The sequence below is a fragment of the Bos mutus genome, chromosome 6 (genome assembly GCF_027580195.1).
Source record: "Bos mutus isolate GX-2022 chromosome 6, NWIPB_WYAK_1.1, whole genome shotgun sequence".
Lineage (NCBI taxonomy): Eukaryota > Metazoa > Chordata > Mammalia > Artiodactyla > Bovidae > Bos > Bos mutus.
Genome location: NC_091622.1, coordinates 84,874,440 through 84,895,171, shown reverse-complemented (window position 1 = coordinate 84,895,171; position 20,732 = coordinate 84,874,440). Strand labels below are relative to the sequence as shown.

General features: G+C 35.9%; 1 protein-coding gene across 4 annotated transcripts in view; it reads left to right on the top strand.

The window, feature by feature from the left end:
* SULT1B1 (sulfotransferase family 1B member 1) overlaps nucleotides 1–15,402 on the top strand; it is a 51,224-nt gene extending 35,822 nt beyond the window's left edge. For 2 of the 4 annotated variants that reach the window (XM_070372962.1, XM_070372963.1), the window contains exons 8-9: nucleotides 3,770–3,950; nucleotides 7,647–8,913. In XM_070372962.1, coding sequence (XP_070229063.1) covers nucleotides 3,770–3,950; nucleotides 7,647–7,759 — 294 coding nt within the window. In that variant the 3' untranslated portion in view covers nucleotides 7,760–8,913. Of the gene's footprint in view, nucleotides 1–3,769; nucleotides 3,951–7,646; nucleotides 8,914–13,070; nucleotides 13,164–13,408 lie in introns of those variants that run through there. The other 2 variants (XM_070372964.1, XM_005902041.3) reach the window with 2 other exon arrangements.
* Nucleotides 15,403–20,732: the final 5,330 nt, after the last annotated feature.

Below are 20,732 nucleotides of genomic sequence, written 5' to 3'. Positions count from 1 at the left end.
GTCTCCTTCGTTTAATGGGTTATCATTCTGTCATGGTTTTCCTGTGAATCTCTATCATTTGGTCCTCATTTTTTTTAAACTCTTTGTTACAGATTGATGATCATATCTATTCCCACTGTTGCCAAAACTATGTGCTAATTACCCACCAAAAACTCCATTTTAACTTCTAACCTGACTTCAGATCCTTGTTTTTCTTAACTGCTACTGCTAAGTCACTTCAGTTGTGTCCTACTCTGTGTGACCCCATAGATGGCAGCCCACCAGGCTCCCCCATCCCTGGGGTTCTCCAGGCAAGAACACTGGAGTGGGTTGCCATTTCCTTCTCCAATGCATGAAAGTGAAAGTGAAGTTGCTCAGTCGTGTCCAACCCTCAGCGACCCCATGGACTGCAGCCTTCCAGGCTCCTCCGTCCATGGGATTTTTCCAGGCAAGAGTACTGGAGTGGGTTGCCATTTAAACGACCCTCAAATTTAACATGTTGAAAATTAAACTCATCTTGCTTCTCTCTCTGTCCAAAAAGTAATCCTTTTCTTTTATTCTGTCTTTTGGTTAATGATGTTTGGTTGTTCATTCAGTATTGAAAGTTTGAAAGTAAATTGTCCTCACTGACTATCATGTAGTGAATATGGTTTCATTTTCTCCTGAACATCCCATTGGTTCACATGCCCTACATATTATATCTTAAGTGTGCTCCTCTCTTTTACATTCTTCTTAACTGTTAGTTCAGGGATTCATAAAGATTTTTCTAGTCTCCCATATGAACTAGTATTAACCTAAATACTATTGCAAAGTTCCAGGCCTATCCTCAGGCTATTTTATTAGGTAATACACACACACACACACACACACACACACACACGGAAACCAAGCTTATCTAGTTGTAAAAGCCTGAACATGCAAATAAGGATATCTTGTGGAATTTCAGATTCTTGATGGAAGGCATATTTACCTTTCTTGTAACAGCATCCACAGTACTTACAACACCTACCATATATATAGGTGCTCATGGCCACTTATTGTATGCATAAGTGATTGCTTGAATGAATGAATGAGTAGTGGTTGCAAACATTTGTGTGTGTGTGTGTATGTGTGTTAGTTGCTTAGTTGTGTCCAGCTCTCTGCAACCTTATAGCCTGTAGGCCACCAGGCCCCTCTGTCCATGGGATTCTCCAGGCGAGAACACTGGAGTAGGTTGCCATTTCCTTCTCCAAAAAGATCTATAGAAAGAAAGAAAGTGAAGTTGCTCAGTCGTGTCTGACACTTCGTGGACTGTAACCTACCATGGCTGTAACCTACCAGGCTCCTCCATCCATGGAATTTTCCAGGCAAGAGTACTGGAGAGGGTTGCCATTTCCTTCTCCTTACAAATATTTGAGTGACATCAATAAAGAACCTGCTTGCAATACGGGAGACTCTGGTTCAGTCCTTGGATTGGGAAGATCTCCTGGAGAAGGGAATGGCAACCCATCCCAGTATTTTTGCCTAGAAAATTTCATGGACAGAGGAGACTGGTGGGCTACAGTCCATGGGGTCACAAAGAGTTGGACAGGACTGAGTGAGAAACACTTTCACTTTTTTTTTTTTTTTATCCTACTCAGCACAGAAACCTTACCTTATGTAAAATCTCTCTTGTTGCATGTATTTCTGAGAAACTCTCAGGGCATTTCTCATATCTTATCAATAAGAGTCCTTTTCTACTCTGCTCAGGCTCCCACTCTCTATCACACTTACTTGTAGCTCATAGAGAATCTGTGATCTAAACATTACCATTGCCCCTTTATGACAATTTGCTGGCAACACAATACACAGCTGTAAAACTAGAGTGGTTTTATGAAACCACTTTTAAAAAGTGGTGCTCTCCCTTGGGTGCTTGACTAATCAGAATTAAGTTATAAGTTCTTCATAAGACAGAAAATTGTCTTTCTGTGCCAAGTATTTTATTTTTACTTTCTGGAGACCAAAGTGAAACTTATTCACTTTATGAAGAGAGCAAATTTAACTTCTGGATGTAGTTCTTTTTCTCCATAGGATAAACAAAGTAATACATTTCCTAGGCTGAGCTGGTATCCAAATTCTGAGTCAGACATCATGCTGCTCCCCACATTACACTCTTGTGTCAAATATTTCTCTCCTTATTCACTGAAAATGCCTTTTTCAGGTCAATTTATGCATATTAATTTACAGTCTGGCCTAGTCAGTTCTATAAGAATATCCTGATATTTTGAATCCCACTCAAACTTACTATACATTAAACTTTTTAGACAACATTTTTTCCTATCATGGTTATATTTTAGACAATGTTACAGAAATGGTTTTCATATAAAAACAATAATATGACAAAATTATAACTATAGATCAAGAATAAAATTCAGAGAGAAGTCTAGTAATTTACATCAGGTTTATGAATGTCTGCATCAATTCTCAAACTCTCAATCAATGAGGTGAAAAAGAAGTAGAAGCTAGCACTCTCTGCTTTAACTTCTACTTGTCTGTAAATTAGCATCGTCATTGATACTTTGGCCGTGGCCAAATTATTCTTCAAACACTATAAATATGTAACAGAAATTGCTCTATATTTGTTTGCCTGTCCATATGTTTTTTCTGTGTTTTCACTACTGACTTTTCTCTTAGTCTTTTCTCCACTATCATCATTTCTGACATTTAAGTCATGCTAACCCCTGGCATCACATTAGTAGCCATCTCAGTGTTCTCTTGTCAAGGCCTGATACATAAAATATTGTCAGAACTTCCATTATAGGAAACTCTTTACCAAAACATAAACATGCAAAAACATTCAATACACACACACACACACACACACACTCAACACACACAGAGTGAATAAGACACATTATTAAAGAGTTGTGTCCCTACTACATAACAGATACAATCCAAATCCTTCAGCAGGACATCCAGTGATGCTCTAAATTTTATCTCAATTCATCTTTACTGCCTCGTAGCCTCTCTCACTCCTATGAACAACTCAACCCCAACTCCAACCACTTTTCTTTTTTTTTTTCACTTGAACACAGTGAGTTGATGCTTCCAAGAGTTATATTTTCTTTACTGGAAATTTACTCTCCAACTGCTCAGGAGACTGCATCTTGGTAAACTCGGACACATCTTTCTAAATTAAGCTTAGATGTTAATCCCTTCAAAATCTTTCTAGACATATCTATATATATTTTTGCTTAGCTTCCTAAAAGGTTCCAGATATTAAGTTAATGCCATTAGAATTTGAAAAAATTATTCATTTCTGAGATTTTTTTCCTCTTATTCTCAATGACTAATGAATAATTTGCTATCTTTGCAACTTCACTGGTTTGTTTTTAATAATGTACATCTAAGCAAGATTTCATCAGTGTTAATAAATTTTAAAAATATCTTCAGTTTTGCCTGAATTTATTACATTATTTTTATTAAATATTATTATTATAAACAAGAAACCAATTTGGAGGAGTAACAGAAAAATAAAGATAGAAGGAATAAAGATACTGGGTCCCTAAAACATTCAGTTTTCAAATTTAACTGCAAATTGAGCTGAAAATTTTTGCTACAATCTGTTTTACTAAATGCTATTAATAATTATGTTAAAGTTTATTATTATTGTACTTTGAATGAAAAATAAGACAGAATAAACAAAATATTTCCACTCTACCTTTACTAAACATAAATTATTGATCTTTTTTCATTTTCATGATTTTTTTCATACTATTTTAATGATTTATTGTTTACCATTTTCTTGGGTGTATCTCTACCCTATTGATAGAATCCAAAGCAAGAGATCAAGAAGGTTGTTCGATTTCTAGAGAAAAACCTGGATGATGAGATCTTGGATAAGATAATCTATCACACATCATTTGAAATGATGAAGGACAACCCTCTAGTGAATTATACACATCTACCAAGTGAAGTGATGGACCACAGCAAGTCCTCATTTATGCGCAAAGGTAATTATTTTCTTCAGTTTATTTTTCCTTTCTGCTTTCTTATGAATTGCTCTGAAATGAGGGTGAGCTTTGTAATCTCTACCCAGTTATTTAGCCAGTTTGGGGCTCAATTTTTTCATCTGTAAAATAAGGACACTAAAAATACCTACCATAAAAGTCGCTGAGTTAGATTGGAAATTATTAAAGGGACTAATGCATGTAGACCTGTTATTGAACACCTTGAGTACCTAATAATCTTTCTCCCTTTCTTTACAACCCTGCAAAAAGGGGGTGGTTTTGTCACTTCTGATGTGAGTCATTCTGTATTTTTTTATTCCTAAAACTTAAATCTTTATTTAAATGGGCACAGGCCTCCTCCTTCCTCCCAGTAATAAATTAATGTCAGTCAGTGCAGTAGCATCTTCTCTATAGACTCATTATCATTAGAAAGCAGTGGTTATTTTGTTAAGAAGGATTCACAAAAAGAAAGGGAATGTGGGAAGTTTTTGTTCCCTAAAAATACTATCTGAATTATGTTAATGGTAAACATGGAATCTAAATTTAACTTAAGATAACAATAGAGAAATACGACATTCACTGTCAAAATACAGCTCTATTTCAATTGTCAAGTACTATAAATTGTGGGTTATCATATGTGTTTTGGGTCAAAAATGTGTTATTATCTTAAATGTGAGAATTTATCCACCTAGTCATGTCACCCTATCTTTTCAATATTCTTTACTGAACTGGAGAGAAAGATAAAATTTCAGTTGGTGTGCCTGAAAGTAAACATAACCTGGAAATATATTGTATGTATGAACATGTGGATTAAGACCCTCGATGCTAAGTCACTTCAGTCGTGTCCAACTCTGTGTGACCCCATAGATGGCAGCCCACCAGGCTCCCCAGTCCCTGGGATTCTCCAGGCAAGAACACTGGAGTGGGTTGCCATTTCCTTCTCCGAAAGTATTATATGATTACAGAATTTTCTAACTCATATTTCTCTGTACCTTAGTGTACACCTAGTGTTTTCAAATTATGTTTTTTTTTAATTTTCAAAACACTACTTAAAAAGTAAGCTCTAGTATAAGAGGTCAAGGCTAATTTTTCATTGTAAATGGTGCATTACAAGTTTGAACAAAGACTGATACAACACAACACACAACAACACACACGTGTTTTCCTGGTGGAAGAAACAGAGACGAAAAAAAAAAAACAAAACACCCAAACCCTTATTAATTAAATAAGGCAAATTTTCATTATACCAGGTCATTGAATGTAACTTCCAAGAGAGCTTTCCCCCAGTCATGAAAATTTATGCCATTAGATGATATCTCATTAGGGTATAGAAATAACCTCAGTCTGGATTCCACGGTTTCTACAACTTCAAAGGAAGAGAGTACACAAGAAAGACACTCTTTCCACCCCTCTGGGAGTAGTGAAGGACACAACTTTTGTGGTCAGTTTGCTCTGGGATTTACCCAGGCTGTGCCATTCCCTGAACCTTTGACACTGCATACACTAATAAATCTGCCAAAGTTCTGGTTCCATCACTGATAAAATGGAGAAAAGAATAACATCTGAAGCACAAGCTTTGGGGGAGGACTTTCATAGAAGATATGTAAGCTTACACTGTATTTTTTTCTGACCAAAAATTATATACACAAAAGTAGCAAGTCCTATTGTCTTGCAGTTTAGTATGTTCTTATCTAATATAACATCTATTTGTTTATTTATTCATGCGTTCAATAATACTTAAAAGATACCTTTTATTTGTTAGTTAATATTCAAGAAAAGGTCTTAATGAATAACTATATGCAGATCATATTTTCTAGAATGTAAATAACACATATATGCTCAAGAAGCTCATATTGTAACACAAGAGAATGGATATTGGAAAATTCTGAAAAGTGAAGTATGAACAAAGGGCTAAGAACAGTTTTGAAGGATTCCACCCTGGATAATCAAGGTCATAGTTTAGTCACACAATATTAATGACGATAGGGAGATGATAAAGTCCAATGTTAATGCTTATGTCCCAAACTGCAACAAAACAGAAAATCCTGGGATTTGGCCAGAATTTATTTTATCAAAAAATTTTTATACTTCCTCACTCTTGTGAAGCAAACGTTTTTGTGTATAGAATATTTATACTCAAAATAGAATTTATTATTAGAATGCTTTATATATCTCTTTATTGTTTAAATCTACACTTCCTCTTTTCAATGACATCTTTAGAGGTGTACTATCCCAACTATGAACTATCCTCACATACATTCCAAAGAACTATCAACTTCTGGTGAAAATAGAATAAAGTATAATAACCAGGGAAACAATTTTGTCTATGGGGACATCTCTTGTTAAAATGATTTAAAATCTTCATGAAACCATCATGGTTTAATAAGACTTGAAGTTCAATATGATGTATTTATTTATTTTTAAATTTTACTTATTTTTGGTTGCTCTGAGTCCTCATTGCTGCACATGGGCTTTCTCCAGTTTTGGCAACTGGGGGCTACTCTCTGGTTGCACAGAACAGGCTTCTCTTTGTGGTGGCTTCTTGTTGCAGACGAGAGGCTCTAGGGCATGTAGGCTCAGCAGTGGTGGCATCCAAGCTCAGTAGCTGCAGCTCACGGGCTCTAGAGCATGAGCTCAGTAGTTGTGGCGCATGGGCTTAGTTGCCCCATGGCGTGTGGGATCTTCCTGGGTCAGGGACAGAACCCATGGCCCCTTGATTGGCAGGCAGATTCTTAACCACTGGACCACCAGGGAAGTTCAATTTAATGTTAAATAAATTGCAAAATTAATGTTTTCCTCCAAACACACCAGCAGTACATTAAACATTTATTTTCAAATAAATATTTTTAAGCATCCAAGAATAAAAGATTAAATGTAAATTTATATCCCAACAGTTTCACTTCTATAAAAATTGTTCAGTGATTTTATATGTTTGATTTTAATGCTATTCTTCTCCTCTAAAATTAAAATAAGATGTATCTAGTGAGTTCAGGGAACACAAGAATCATCCAAATATCCTAACATCCTCATTTATTATTTCTTGGAAATGATATTTATCAACTTTCTGTTTCACAGTGTGACTATACTCATGACCAGTTCTTTGTACAGTTTCCAAAAGCAACTCATGAAAGACTGTAAAATATTCCCTGATCATCGATTCAGTGACCAGTGGTAACCCCATGATCTGGGACAATTAGAAACACTAAAATAATTTCTTTCAGGAAATTATTGTACAGCTGCAAATTTAGACAACAAAACTAACCCTTTGTATAATGTTTCTTTAAAACCAGGGTCTATTTAATTATGAACATGTCAAAGAGTTAGTTGTTCAATTGTGTCCAACTCTTTGTGACCCCATGGACTGTAATCCACCTCTGTCCATGGAATTCTCCAGGCAAGAATACTGGAATGGGTAGCCATTCCCTTCTCCAGGGGGTCTTCCTGACCCAGGAATCAAGCCTGGGTCTCCTGCATTGCAAGCAGATTCTTTACCATCTGAGTCACCAGAGAAGCCTGCTGTTTATTTATATACAGATGGCAGTAATTACCAATAAAAAAAGAGATGAATTTTAAAGTATCCAAATACAAAGAAAGGCTTCCTTTAAAGTCTTTCAGTCTTTTCTTTTGGTATACAATGGCTTTTCCTTCATAAAGAAAATATTTTATTCTTTCATATGTTTTCTTATTTGTAATTTTTAGGGATTGCAGGTGACTGGAAGAATTATTTCACAGTGGCCCAAAATGAGAAATTTGATGCCATTTATAAGAAGGAAATGTCTGAGACTGAACTTCAGTTCCGTACAGAGATTTGAGGAACCTAAACTGAAAATCTGAGGAAAGAAGTCTGATCTGCAGTTTGGTGAAATAAGGACAGTTAGGATTTAATTTAGGCAATTGAATGGTTTTAAAAAGGAAAAAAAAATGTGCTTCTAAGCTTTGATTTTTCAATGTGGTTAATCACTCACTCTGAGAGTCCCTAAAACTAGGACAAACTGTCACCTTTTAATAAACTATTCCTGCATTTTCCTTGTGGTTTAAAATTAAGTTCTACTTCCTACTAACATGACTCAAGAAATGCTGCTTTAACACTGATACTGTGTTTCCTACCTCTGCTCCAATTTCCCTTTCCTTAAAATTTGACCCAGAACACTTTGTGCCATTACTGTCTGTCTTCAGAATTTCAAGTTGTTCCCTGAGTCATAGCTCATCTGGCCTTGCCTCTCTTGGAATTATACGGTTCATGCCTCAGATAGTATGGTTCAGGTTTTGGAAATGTTGTTTCTATCCTAATTTCTGTTTATCCAAATTCCTAAATTCTGAGTATGTAATTTTCAAGTCTCCAAAGAGGAAAGATCACCATTAATCTCCCTATGGCTATTCCCTGGGAATAGGAGCTCTTCTCTGAGCACCTAAGCTGAGGGCAGGAACTTACTTCCTATGGTGAGTCCTTGCAGAATTCAACAGCTTCCTGTGATTCCTGAGAATTTCCTATTGCCATGATATGGTTACGTTTGGGAGCATCTTAGATTCTTCATCTTGTATCTGAATAGATGTGGATCCCTTAATAATAGTTTCAATATTTCATATACAATCTGGTGCCTACAAGAGATTCTCTAGGCTGAATCTCCGCTACACCTTTCCAATCCAATGTCTTTTCTACCCATTTTTCTACTTTTAGGTCTATCTGTTGGTCTCTTTGATGGATTTTCCCTTGGAATATAAATCTTCTAGTAAATATGTATAAGTTTTAAGGTAAACTTTTATAAGAGATGTCTCATTACAAGAGATCTCTTATATCTAAGAGATACATTAGCATTCTTTTATTTTTAATTGAACATAGTTGATTTACAATATTATGTTAGTTTCGTATGTATAGCATTGTGAGTCAATTTTTTTATAGACTGTACCCTGTTTAAAGCTATTACAAAATAAAGACTATATCTCTCTGCGCTGTACAATACAACCTTGTTGTCTATTTATTTTGCACATCGTAGTTTGTATAGCTTAAACACATACCACTATTTTGTCTGTCCATACCTCCCTCTCCTGGTAACCACTAGTTTGTTCTCTATATCTCTGAATCTGTTTCTGTTATGTTATAGTCATTTGTTCTACTTTATAGATTCCACTCAGGAAGGTTAACATAGAGTATGTGTCTTTCTCTAACTCATTTCACTAAGCATAATGCTCTCTAAGTGTATTTACATTATTGCAAATGTCAGAATTTCATTCTTTCTATGACTCAGTACTATTCCATGTGCATATTTATCCATTCATCATCTTATTTACACATTCATCAGTGGAAGGACACAGGTTGTATCCACATCTCATGTATTATAAATGCTGCTACGACCGTTGGGGTGCATATATCTTTCAAATTAGCGTTTTCGTTTTCTTTGGATTTATACCCAACAGTGGGATTGCTGGATCACATGGGCCTTCTATCTTTAGTTTTTTAAGGAACCTCTATACTGTTTTCCGTAGAGTCTGTGCCAGATTATTTTCCGACCAACAATGTGTACTAAGGTTCCCTTTTCTCCTCATACTCATCAAAACTCATTATTTCTAGTCTTTTAAATGATAGCCTTCTGACAAGTGTGAGATAATATCTTCTTGTGTTTTTTGTTTCTCTCTGATGATTAGCAATGTTGAACTTTAAAAAACAAACTTTTTATTATTTATTTATTCATTATTTTTTTTAAATTTTGGCTGCTCTGGGTTTTAAATCTTGATTGCTGTGCTTGGCTGTGCTTTTTGTGACAGCATACAGACAGCATGCAGACTAGAAAGTCTGTTTGTGCATGTTGTGGTGCATGGGCTTTGTTTCCTCCCGGCACGTGGGATATTAGTTCTCTGACCAAGGATCAAACCTGAGTAACTTGTACTAGAAAGCAGATTCTTTGCCCCTGGATTACCAAGGACATACCTGTTGAGATTTTTTTTTTCCTTTTGGAAATAAATATATCTTTTTTGGAAAAATATCTATTCAGGTCTTCTGCCATTTTTGATTCAGTTCTTTTTTTTTTTATATTGAATTGTATCTGTGTGTATATTTTGGATATTAATCACTTATTGGTCATATAATTTGGAAATGTTTTCTCCCACCTTCCTAGTAGGTTGTCTTTTCATTTTATCTATGCTTTCCTTTGCTGTACAAAATTTTTTTAAGTTTAATTAGGTCCCATTTACTTATTTATTTTTTTTTCTTTTGCCTTAGTAGACAGAACCAAACATATCAGTATATACATAACTTCTATGGGTTCTGTCAAACAGTGTTCTGCCTGTATTTTCTTCTAGGAGTTTTATGGTTTCAGATCTTACATTTAAGTCTTTAATCCATTTTAATTTTATTTTTGTATAAGGTGTTGCAAAATGTTCTATTTTTTCTCTTTTACATATAATTGTCCAGTTTCCCCAGAATATGTTATTGAAGACACTACTTTTTCTCTTGTATATTCTTGCTTCCTTTGACACATATTAATTGACCATAAGTGCCTGGATTTATTCATAAGCTCTTTATTCTGTTTCATTGGACCATGTGCCTGATTCTGTGTGAGTACCATGCTGTTTAAATTACGTACTTTGTGAAGTTAAGTGTTAGTCACTCAGTCATGTCAGACTTTTCGCTACCCCATGGACTGCAGCCCACCAGGCTCCTCTGTCCATGGAATTTTTCGGGCAAGGATACTGGAGTGGGTTGCTAGTTCCTTCTCCAGGCGATCTTCCTGACCCAGGGATTGAACTGGAGTCTACGGGAAGATCCCCTGGAGAAAGAATAAGCTACTCACTCCAGTACACTTGGGCTTTCCTTGTGGCTCAACTGGTAAAGAATCTGCCTGCAATGCAGGAGATCTGGGTTCCATCCCTGGGTTGGGAAGATCCCCTGGAGGAGGGAAAGGCTACCCATTCCAGTATTCTGGCCTGGAGAATTCCATGGACTAGTCCATGGGGTCACGAAGAGTGGGACACAACTGAATGACTTTCACTGTAACTTTGTAGGGTAGCCTGAAATCAGGGAGCATGATATTTTCAGTTTGTTCTTTTTTTCTCTCAAGGTTACTTTGGCAATTCACAGTTTTTTGTGGTTCCATACATATTTTAGGATTATTTCTTCTATTTCTATGAAAAATGTTTTGAGTATTTTGTTAGCGATTGCATTAAAACTCTAGATTGCTTTCGGTAGTATGGACTTTGTAATATTAATTCTTCCAATCCAAGAACACAAGCTATATCTCTCTTCTTTTTTTCCGAATATAACAACTGTGCTTTTTTTTTAACTTTTCATTTAAAACACTTTTCGATTTACAGAATTTCTGCTAAAATAGTACAGACAGCCTCACACCTGGACACCTCACATTGTTTCCTCTATAATTAATCTTACATTAATATGACATACTTATCACAATAAATGAACACATATTGATATTATTAACTAAAATCCAAATATTGCTAAGATTTACTTGATTATTCTCTAATATTAGTTTTCTTTATCAGGCTACTATTCAGGGCATCACATTGCATTTAATTGTTGTGTCTTCTTAGATTCCTCTTAGATATGAAAAGCTTCTTAGAGTTTCTCTGTATTTGATGACCTTAATAGTTTTGAGAAGTACTGATTAGCTATTTTGTAGAATGTCCCTCTATTGGGATTTATATAATATTTTCCCCATGATTATACTGAGATAATATTTTGGGGGAAAAGACCATAGATTTATTAATGTTACCATTCATACCACATCACATCAAGAATGTATAGTAACTATACAGCTTATCAATGTTGGTCACCTGACTGAAGTAATGTTTATCAGTACTTTCCACTGCAAAGTTACTCTTTTTTTTTTTTTTTCCCTCCCTTTCTATATTGTACACTTTGGAATAAATCACAGTCTGTAGCTCACACTTAATAAGCAGGAAGTAACACTTTATCTACTAAAAAGTGAAGTATCTACAGAAATTAAAGTCAATCTATGTGAAGGGTTTTTAAATTCTCAACCACTTATTTACTTAATGATTTATTCAAATCATTATGAGCTCCTATTATACTTTTGGTTATGTTGCTAATACTATATTTCCTTGCTCAAATTGTTCCAGTTTGTCTGTTGGGAGCTCTTTTAGTTGGCTTCTGAATACTTTTGATATATTCCCATTATTGTAGAGTTGTTTTTATTTACTTACTTATTTTGAGCATTTTTATTAATGTCTGGCACTGAGAAATGCTCCAGGCTCATCTTGTATATTCTGTGTCTTAGTTGTAGAATCAGCCATTTCTCTAAGAAACTCTAGTTCCCTTTTTTGGAGAATTAATAAAAATCAAGATTTTGGTTCTAGATGTGTTTATTATTTCTCTGTTGTCATTGATCCTAAGCCCTCTCAGCTAACAGAACAAAGAGTTTGATGTGTGTATACTGTGTATGTGCATATATTTATAAAAATTTCTATAGGTGGCTATCTGTACCATTATTAAGTAAAACAGAGTTCACACTGATGTCTCCAACAGTAATCCTTTAGTAATCTTTTAGGGATCATAAATTATATTTTATTCCAATTTTTATTGATCATTTATTTTAAAAAATTTATATTGAAGTATAGTTGATTATGGAGAAGGAAATGGCAACCCACTCCAGTATTCTTGCCTGGGAAATCTCATTAACAGAGGAATCTAGCCGGCTACAGTCCATGGGAGTCACAAAAGAGTTGGACATGACTGAGTGACTAAACAGCAGCAATAACATAGTTGATTCACAAAGTTGTATTAGTTTCAGATGTGCAGCAAATTGAATCAGTTATACATATATATGTTTCCTTTTAAAAATTCTTATTCCATTTAGGTTATTATAGAAAACTGAGTAGAATTCCTTATACTATACAGTAGATCCTTGTTCGTTATCTATTTTAAGTTTAGCAGCGTGTACACTTATTAAGTGTCAGACAATCTTGCAGAAGTATTAATGTACTCATTTTGAGGTGAAGAAACTGAAACTTTGCACTAAAATTCAAAGCTATGTTTGCTTGACTCTTAAATGTCATTCTTAATCACTATATGATACTACATAAAATTTAAAAATAATCTTCAGATATTACATACTTCACTATCTCTCAAAATATTCTCATAAATATAATTAGATAATGATGCCCAAGCTGACAATATAAAGGCTCCACGCTTCATCCAGTCTCAGAATCCAGCTGTTGAAGGGACACTGACTGCAAACCTATAAGGTTAGATTTGTGAATGTCTTTCCTTTATAAGCTATGTCATAATTGGTACTTGCTTGTTGTTTAAATAAAGATGAAATAGCTTTTTTCAAGCTCATCTAGCTTAACATACATTTCAAATAATAAAATTAAAAGCAATGTCATGGGTAAAATGCATACAGTCTAAATGAATGACTAATTGTTTTTGTAATGCTGCCTATTCATAAGGCAAGGTCTGACTGTGCTCTGTTCTGTTCTTTCCTATTCAGGAAGGAAGAGAACAAGCTGTCGTAAATCTTATGGAGAAACTTCCCGTGCAACTTGAATGAACATGAGAGGAAAAGGACCGAGCAGAAAGAACAAAATATTTCCTCACAGCTTGTATCTTCTGTATCTCCTCCCTTCCGCTGCTGCTAGGGGTACAAGTACCAAAATTCCTGAACTTATTCAAATTATTTGTAAAGAAAGGAAAGTTCTCAGGGTTCTCACTGGAGATTTTGATAAGATAGACTGGACAAGGCCCCAGATTATGCAGTCTTCATAAATATCAAAGGAGATTTAATGGTTGTATTATCTATTATATTTTCATATGATAAAGATTAGTTAGCTTTCTTTTTCAAGTAAGATAAATTAGATAGCTAGGTAGAGAGATAATGACATTCCTTTTGTACTGATTAAATTCATACTTGAAAATGTTAAAAAAAAAAACAAACTTAAACTCAGTGGTATAATATAATTTGAAAAGAAGAAGGAAGTTAATTGAATTATACAACTCAGCACTGGGCCTTTAGCCGAATGTCCACTGTGTCTCAAAATAACAGAAATGGGTAACTTTTCAAGTACAGTTTGCTCAATGTGTGAACTATTCACTAACTTAAACAATTGAGGCAGATTCAGTTTCACTGAGAACATTTTTGCTTATTTCCTGGATAATTATTCCTTCCATTATATAAGATCTAAATTTCTAAAAGATTAGTATGTGTGAAAACTGTACTCTCATTGTTTGGCCTGAATTGTTCTTATTGGCATGCTTGGGGTTCTTAGGCTTAAAGAACATTGGGCCTCATTAGGAAGTAAACCAGAAAAAATAAAAAATAATATAGCAACTAGATAAAAAATAAAAGCTTTTCATAGCAGCTTCTTGGTCAAGGCATAGTATTTGAGTGGTCAAAAAAATCTATCCTGATATTTGAATTTTCCACCATCATTGCAGTTTAACTTTTCTGTACAACAGACACACAGATACATTAAGTATTGAGATAAGTCTTCAAAGTGAACATATCTGGGTAACCATATTCATATTCCAAGACACAGAATAATATCAGTGCAAAAGCTCTCCTCTCCCATGCACTCTCTTCCATCAGTATTTCCCACAGTGAAAACCACAATTCTGATTTATAAAATTAAAGATTTGATTTCTGTTTTTTGATATTTCGATTAATGGAATGATGCAGACAGAGTCTTTAACTTTCTTTTTTACTCAACCTTATAATTGGGAGATTTACCCATGTTGCATCAGTTCATGTTTTTATCTCTATATAGTGTTCCCTTTCACTTTTCACTTTCATGCATTGGAGAAGGAAATGGCAACCCACTCCAGTGTTCCTGACTAGAGAATCCCAGGGATGGGGGAGCGTGGTGGGCTGCCGTCTATGGGGTCACACAGAGTCGGACACAACTGAAGTGATTTAGCAGCAGCAGCGGCAGCAGTGGAAATATACAAACATTTATTTGGTGTTGATGGGCATTTGAAGAGTTTCGTGTTTGGCTTTTAACAAATATTTCTGCTATGAACACTCTTGGTCATATTTTTGGTATGTATAAATAAACATTTCCAATGCATTTTCCTTGAGTTCAACCTAAGGATGAAATTGCTAGAAAATGTAATATCCACAGGTTTAAGCCATACCACCAAAAATTTTTTTAAATTAGTTGTGCTGATTAATAACTACAATAGCAGTGCATGAGAGATTTTGTTCCATATTCTTCATATCTGCCAAGTCGCTTCAGTGGTGTCCGACTCTGTGTGACCCCATAGATGGCAGCCCACCAGACTCCCCCATCCCTGGGATTCTCCAGGCAAGAACACTGGAGTGGGTTGCCATTTCCTTCTCCAAGGCATGAAAGTGAAAAGTGAAAGTGAAGTCACTCAGTCATGTCTGACTCTTAGAGACCCCATGGACTGCAGCCCACCAGGCTCCTCCATCCATGGAATTTTCCAGGCAAGAGTACCGGAGTGGGATGCCATTTAGTATTTAATGTAATGCCATCACAGTCATCTTGGTAAGTGTATATTATGCTGTAATTCTAATATATTTTCCCTGTAGACTAATGAAGTTCAATAACTTTTCATGAAAATTTATTATTTTAATATTCTTTTTGTGTGGTGTCTTTTCAAATTTTTGCTTATTTTTCAATGTCCTGTCTTTTTTTATTGATTTGAAAGATATTTGTATATTTCTGTGTGTGTGTACATATGTATATCTATCTATATATATATATACACATGTATGTATGTTTTATATTTATAGTATTGGTTTTATTTCTCAAGATAACCCTGAAGGTTCATATGATATCTCAATATGTGAATCATTATAAACTAACTGGCACTTTCAGTTCAGTTCAGTCACTCAGTCGTGTCCTACTCTTTGCGACTCCATGAATAGCAGCACGCCAGGCCTCCCTGTCCATCACCAACTCCCGGACTTCACTCAGATTCATGTCCATCGAGTCAGTGATGCCATCCAGCCATCTCATCCTCTGTCGTCACCTTCTCCTCCTGCCCCCAATCCCTCCAAGCATCAGAGTCTTTTCCAATGAGTCAACTCTTCTCATGAGGTGGCCAAAGTACTGGAGTTTCAGCTTTAGCATCATTCCTTCCAAAGAAATCCCAGGGCTGATCTCCTTCAGAATGGACTAGTTGGATCTCCTTGCAGTCCAAGGGACTCTCAAGAGTCTTCTCCAACACCACAGTTTAAAAGCATCACTTCTTCAGCCCTCAGCCTTCTTCACAGTCCAACTCTCACATCCATACATGACCACAGGAAAAACCATAGCCTTGACTAGACGGACCTTTGTTGGCAAAGTAATGTCTCTGCTTTTCAATATGCTCTCTAGGTTGGTCATAACTTTCCTTCCAAGGAGTAAGCATCTTTTAATTTCATGGCTGCAGTCACCATCTGTAGTGATTTTGGAGCCCAGAAAAATAAAGTCTGACACTGTTTCTACTGTTTCCCCATCTATTTGCCATGAAGTGATGGGACCAGATACCATGATCTTCGTTTTCTGCATGTTGAGCTTTAAGCCAACTTTTTCACTCTCCTCTTTCACTTTCATCAAGAGGCTTTTGAGTTCCTCTTCATTTTCTGCCATAAGGGTGGTATCATCTGCATATCTGAGGTTATTGATATTTCTCCCGGCAATCTTGATTCCAGCTTGTGTTTCTTCCAGTCCAGCGTTTCTCATGATGTACTCTGCACAGAAGTTAAATAAGCAGGGTGACAATATACAGCTTTGACGTACTCCTTTTCCTATTTGGAACCAGTCTGTTGTTCCATGTCCAGTTCTAACTGTTGCTTCCTGACCTGCATACAGATTTCTCAAGAGGCAGGTCAGGTGGTCTGGTATTCCTAACTGGCACTTTAGAAAATTTAAAACTATGAATATTTTTTTCTTTCCTCAAATGCCATCAAGTTCATGCTATAATCTTGATCTTGCTGTATTGGATCTGTCAGGAATCCTCTGTTCCTTATTAATTCCTGAATATTCAGGAATTGAGAGGCAAGCCTCTCCCGGGGGCTGAGGAATCCAGTCATTTCCTTCGTTAGTTTTTCAATACGGTGATAAGTACCCTCTTCCTTCTTGTGAATCATACAGTAAAAGTGATTGTTTACAACTCTCTCTCTTTAATATGGATCGCCTATGTTTTGTAATCTGTAATTTTAATCTTTATCTTTGCTGAGAATAACTACCTTGTAAGACAGTATATATGCCCACACCATGTGGATTAAAACACCTTTGCTCCATCAGAGCTTTGGTCCCCTTTCTTGCTTTCTTTCTCTCTCTCTCTCTCAGGCTAATTCTTTGGAGTGCAGGGACCCATCGTGCTCATTCTCCTGCCCAGGCTTCTTAGACCCTCTGGTTAAGATGCATTGTGCCTTCACCCCCTAAAGAGGGCGCCAGGTGCCTTCGTGAGCGACATAAGCTCTGTGTCAAAGGGCTTTACTGGTTTTCTGCATAAACCAAGGAACATCAGCCTCTTTCTCTCTCTCTTTTACTTTCTTATCGTCGACTCAGGACCACCAGGTTCTGGTCCATTAAAGGACCTCAACACCACTAGAAGTTGAATTTTCCACCACCTTGGATCTAGTTGGATCTAACCAATTTTCGTCATATTCTATGGCAATGCCATTCTTTTAAAGGCTGTACCATGCCCACTTCTCTCCTGAAATTCTTAATATAATGTACATTACAGGTTTTCCTAGTGGCTTAGATGTTAAAGAATCTGCTTCCAATGATGGAGACCTGGGTTTGATCCCTGGGTTGGGAAGATTTGCTAGAGAAGGAAACGGCTACCAACTCCAGAATTCTGTCCCGGAGAATCCCTATGGACAGAGAAGCCTGGCGGGCTACTGTCCATAGGGTTGCAAAGAGTCAGACACAACTGAGCAACTAAGCATACACAATGTACATTACAGGGTCTTAGATTTTCTGAGATCTTGAAGAACCAGGCCTGTTTAAATGATGAAGATTTTAGGTTGTAATTGCTGAAAGCATTCCTGTCTCTAATAAATTACTAAGAACCTATCTGGCAATGACTTAGGAGATTTAGAACTTGAGAGAAATACTTTGGAGTATGAACCTTTATTTCTCAAGGGCAAGAAAGTTTTATTTTGCTATTTAGTTTCTTTGGATTCGAGGTTGCAATGGGATTTAACTTTTAACTTATTTAGAAATTTAATAAAGGAAGTGAGACTGTAGTCAAATTTGGAATACCTTATGTTATTGCTGTTGTGCAGTTGCTCAGTCGTGTTTAACTTTTTGTGACCCCAAGGACTGTAGCACACCAGGCTCCTCTGTCCTCTACTATCTCCTGGAGTTTATGCACATTCTTGTCCCTTGAGTTGGTAATGCTATCTAACCATCTCATTCAGGGTTGATTTCCTTTAGGATTGACTTGTTTGATTTCCTTGAAGTCCAAGGGACTCTCAAGTGTCTTCCCCAGCACCACAATTTGAAAGCATCAATTCTTTGGCACCCAGTCTTCTTTACAGCCCAACTCTCATATACATACATGACTAGAAAAACCATAGCTTTGACTAGGCAGAGCTTTGTCAGCAAAATGATGTCTCTGCTTTTTAATATGCTGTCTAGGTTTGTCATAGCTTTCCTTCTTTAGCATTTACTTATTAGAATTTTTTGCATTTTATCTTAATTATGTCATATAATTTCATTGCAGAATCTGTGATTAATCTATTTTATTCCATATGGCTGGACATAATTTGACTGATAAACAGAATAGGAGATAAACTGTAGAATGACCTTTCAGTTGACTTAATTGATATGTTGTTTTAAGCCATTTTCCTGTTTGTTTGTTTTAATGGGCAAAATCTAACTACTCACAGTCCTGGAAGAATAAACTGATCTTGGAGAAATGACCTTGCAAACTGGTATCAAGACAGTCCTGGATTAAACTATTGAGTCATCCCTCAAGGGAAATGAACTTATCCTTAGTCCATCACAGTTACATGGTTAAACCCAGTGAATAAAGAGAACAAATACTAGAAGAGTATTAGAAGAAATCAGAGATTATCATGGTAGCCTTGAAATATCCTGATGATTTCCAGAAAAAATGCTGGAGAAATTTAAGGGCAATTAAAGTTTCTGTAGAGTTGTTGCTGTTCAGTCGCTCAGTCATGTCCAACTCTTGATGACTCCATAGACTGCAGCACACCAGGCTTCCCTGTTCTTCACCATCTCCTAGAGCTTGCTCAAACTCATGTCCATTGAGTCAATGATGCCATCCAACCATCTCATCCTCTATCATCCCATTCTCATCCTGCCTTCAATCTTTCCCAGTATCAGGGTCTTTTCTAATGAATCAATTCTTTACATCAGGTGGCCAAAGTATTGGAGCTTCAGCTTCAGCATTAGTCCTTCCAATGAATATTCAGGATTGATTTCCTTTAGGATTAAAAGGTTTGTTCTCCTTGCAGTCCAAGGGACTCTCAAGAGTTTTCTCCAACACCACAGCTCAAAAGCAGTTCTGTAGGGTAAATGAAGAGAAAATAAAAATAGTTTTTCCATAGTGAGTCGGACATGACTTAGTGACCGAACAACAGCAGTGTATGTATGACTCTATCTTTACCCTTATATTTTTTTGACCTAAATGAGCTTAATCGATAATTAAGGTTTTCATTGTATTATTTTTAACTTAAATAAAAATAACTACTAGTTTTGAATGACATGCAAAGTGGTAGGCACCTCCTACTTCACAAGAAATAATGAAGTTATTTTAAATGAACTGATTTTCCTCTCCCTACTTTGGAGACTGTATGTGTAAAATGTATGAAGTCAAGTGTCTGTTTGTTTTTGAATGATTAATGCAATAATTTACTTTTGAAAATAAGACGCTGATTATTGTGTGCAATTAAGTGGTAAAGTAGAATTTTGTGACTGGAATTTGGCTTTTGAAGTGTTTTGTTTGGACAGCAGAATTTTCAGTGCTTTTATTGGTGGGTTTTGTGTGATCTTCACTTTTTAAAGAATTAATATCTTTAGCTGGGACATATAATCTCCAGTTCCACATAAGCCCACCTACAGTCTCGTGTTGATTTATGTATTTATGTGATGTGGCAAAGGCCCTAAAAGCATTTTAGTTTTCACTTGTCCAGAAAAGTGTCATCTAAATTCTTTTCTAAGATACATGGTTTCCCTCAAAGCAATATTTTCTATTTGCACAATTTGGTGTCAGAATTAATCTGGTATTTGAAGCTAAAATCTATGATTTTGTTAAGCTATCCAGTCTTCTCTGTTATCATTAAACACACACCCATACACACAAATATAAAACAAATAACAAATTGCAAAACAGCAAGATGCAGAAGTAAAATGAATTTAGTCTTTAGATAAAAAAACAACCCCCAGGTTAGCATCTGGATGTTCTCAGTTAATAACTACAAGACCTTGGCCATCATGACTTATTGAGTGGAGCAGATTTTAAACAGTGAATTTAAATTAAATCTTTCTTACTTTACCTTTTCATAGCCCTGAAAGATCTGATGTCCTACAGTGAAAACTGAAGATATATGAAGACCCTACTCAGTGATTAATGCCTATCTTATGGGTGTTTTAAATAACATGGTTCTTTAACAATGGTTACCAGTGGGGAGAAGAAAGGGAGGAGGGACAGTATAGGTATAGAAGGAAGTTTTGTTAAGATATTATATGAAATGTTATTTTGATGCTTTCAAACTGTGGTTCTGGAGAAGACTCTTGAGAGTCCCTTGGACTGCAAGATCAAACCAGCCAATCCTAAAGGAAATCAACACTGAACACTCAATGGAAGGACCAACGCTGAAGCTGAAGCTCCAA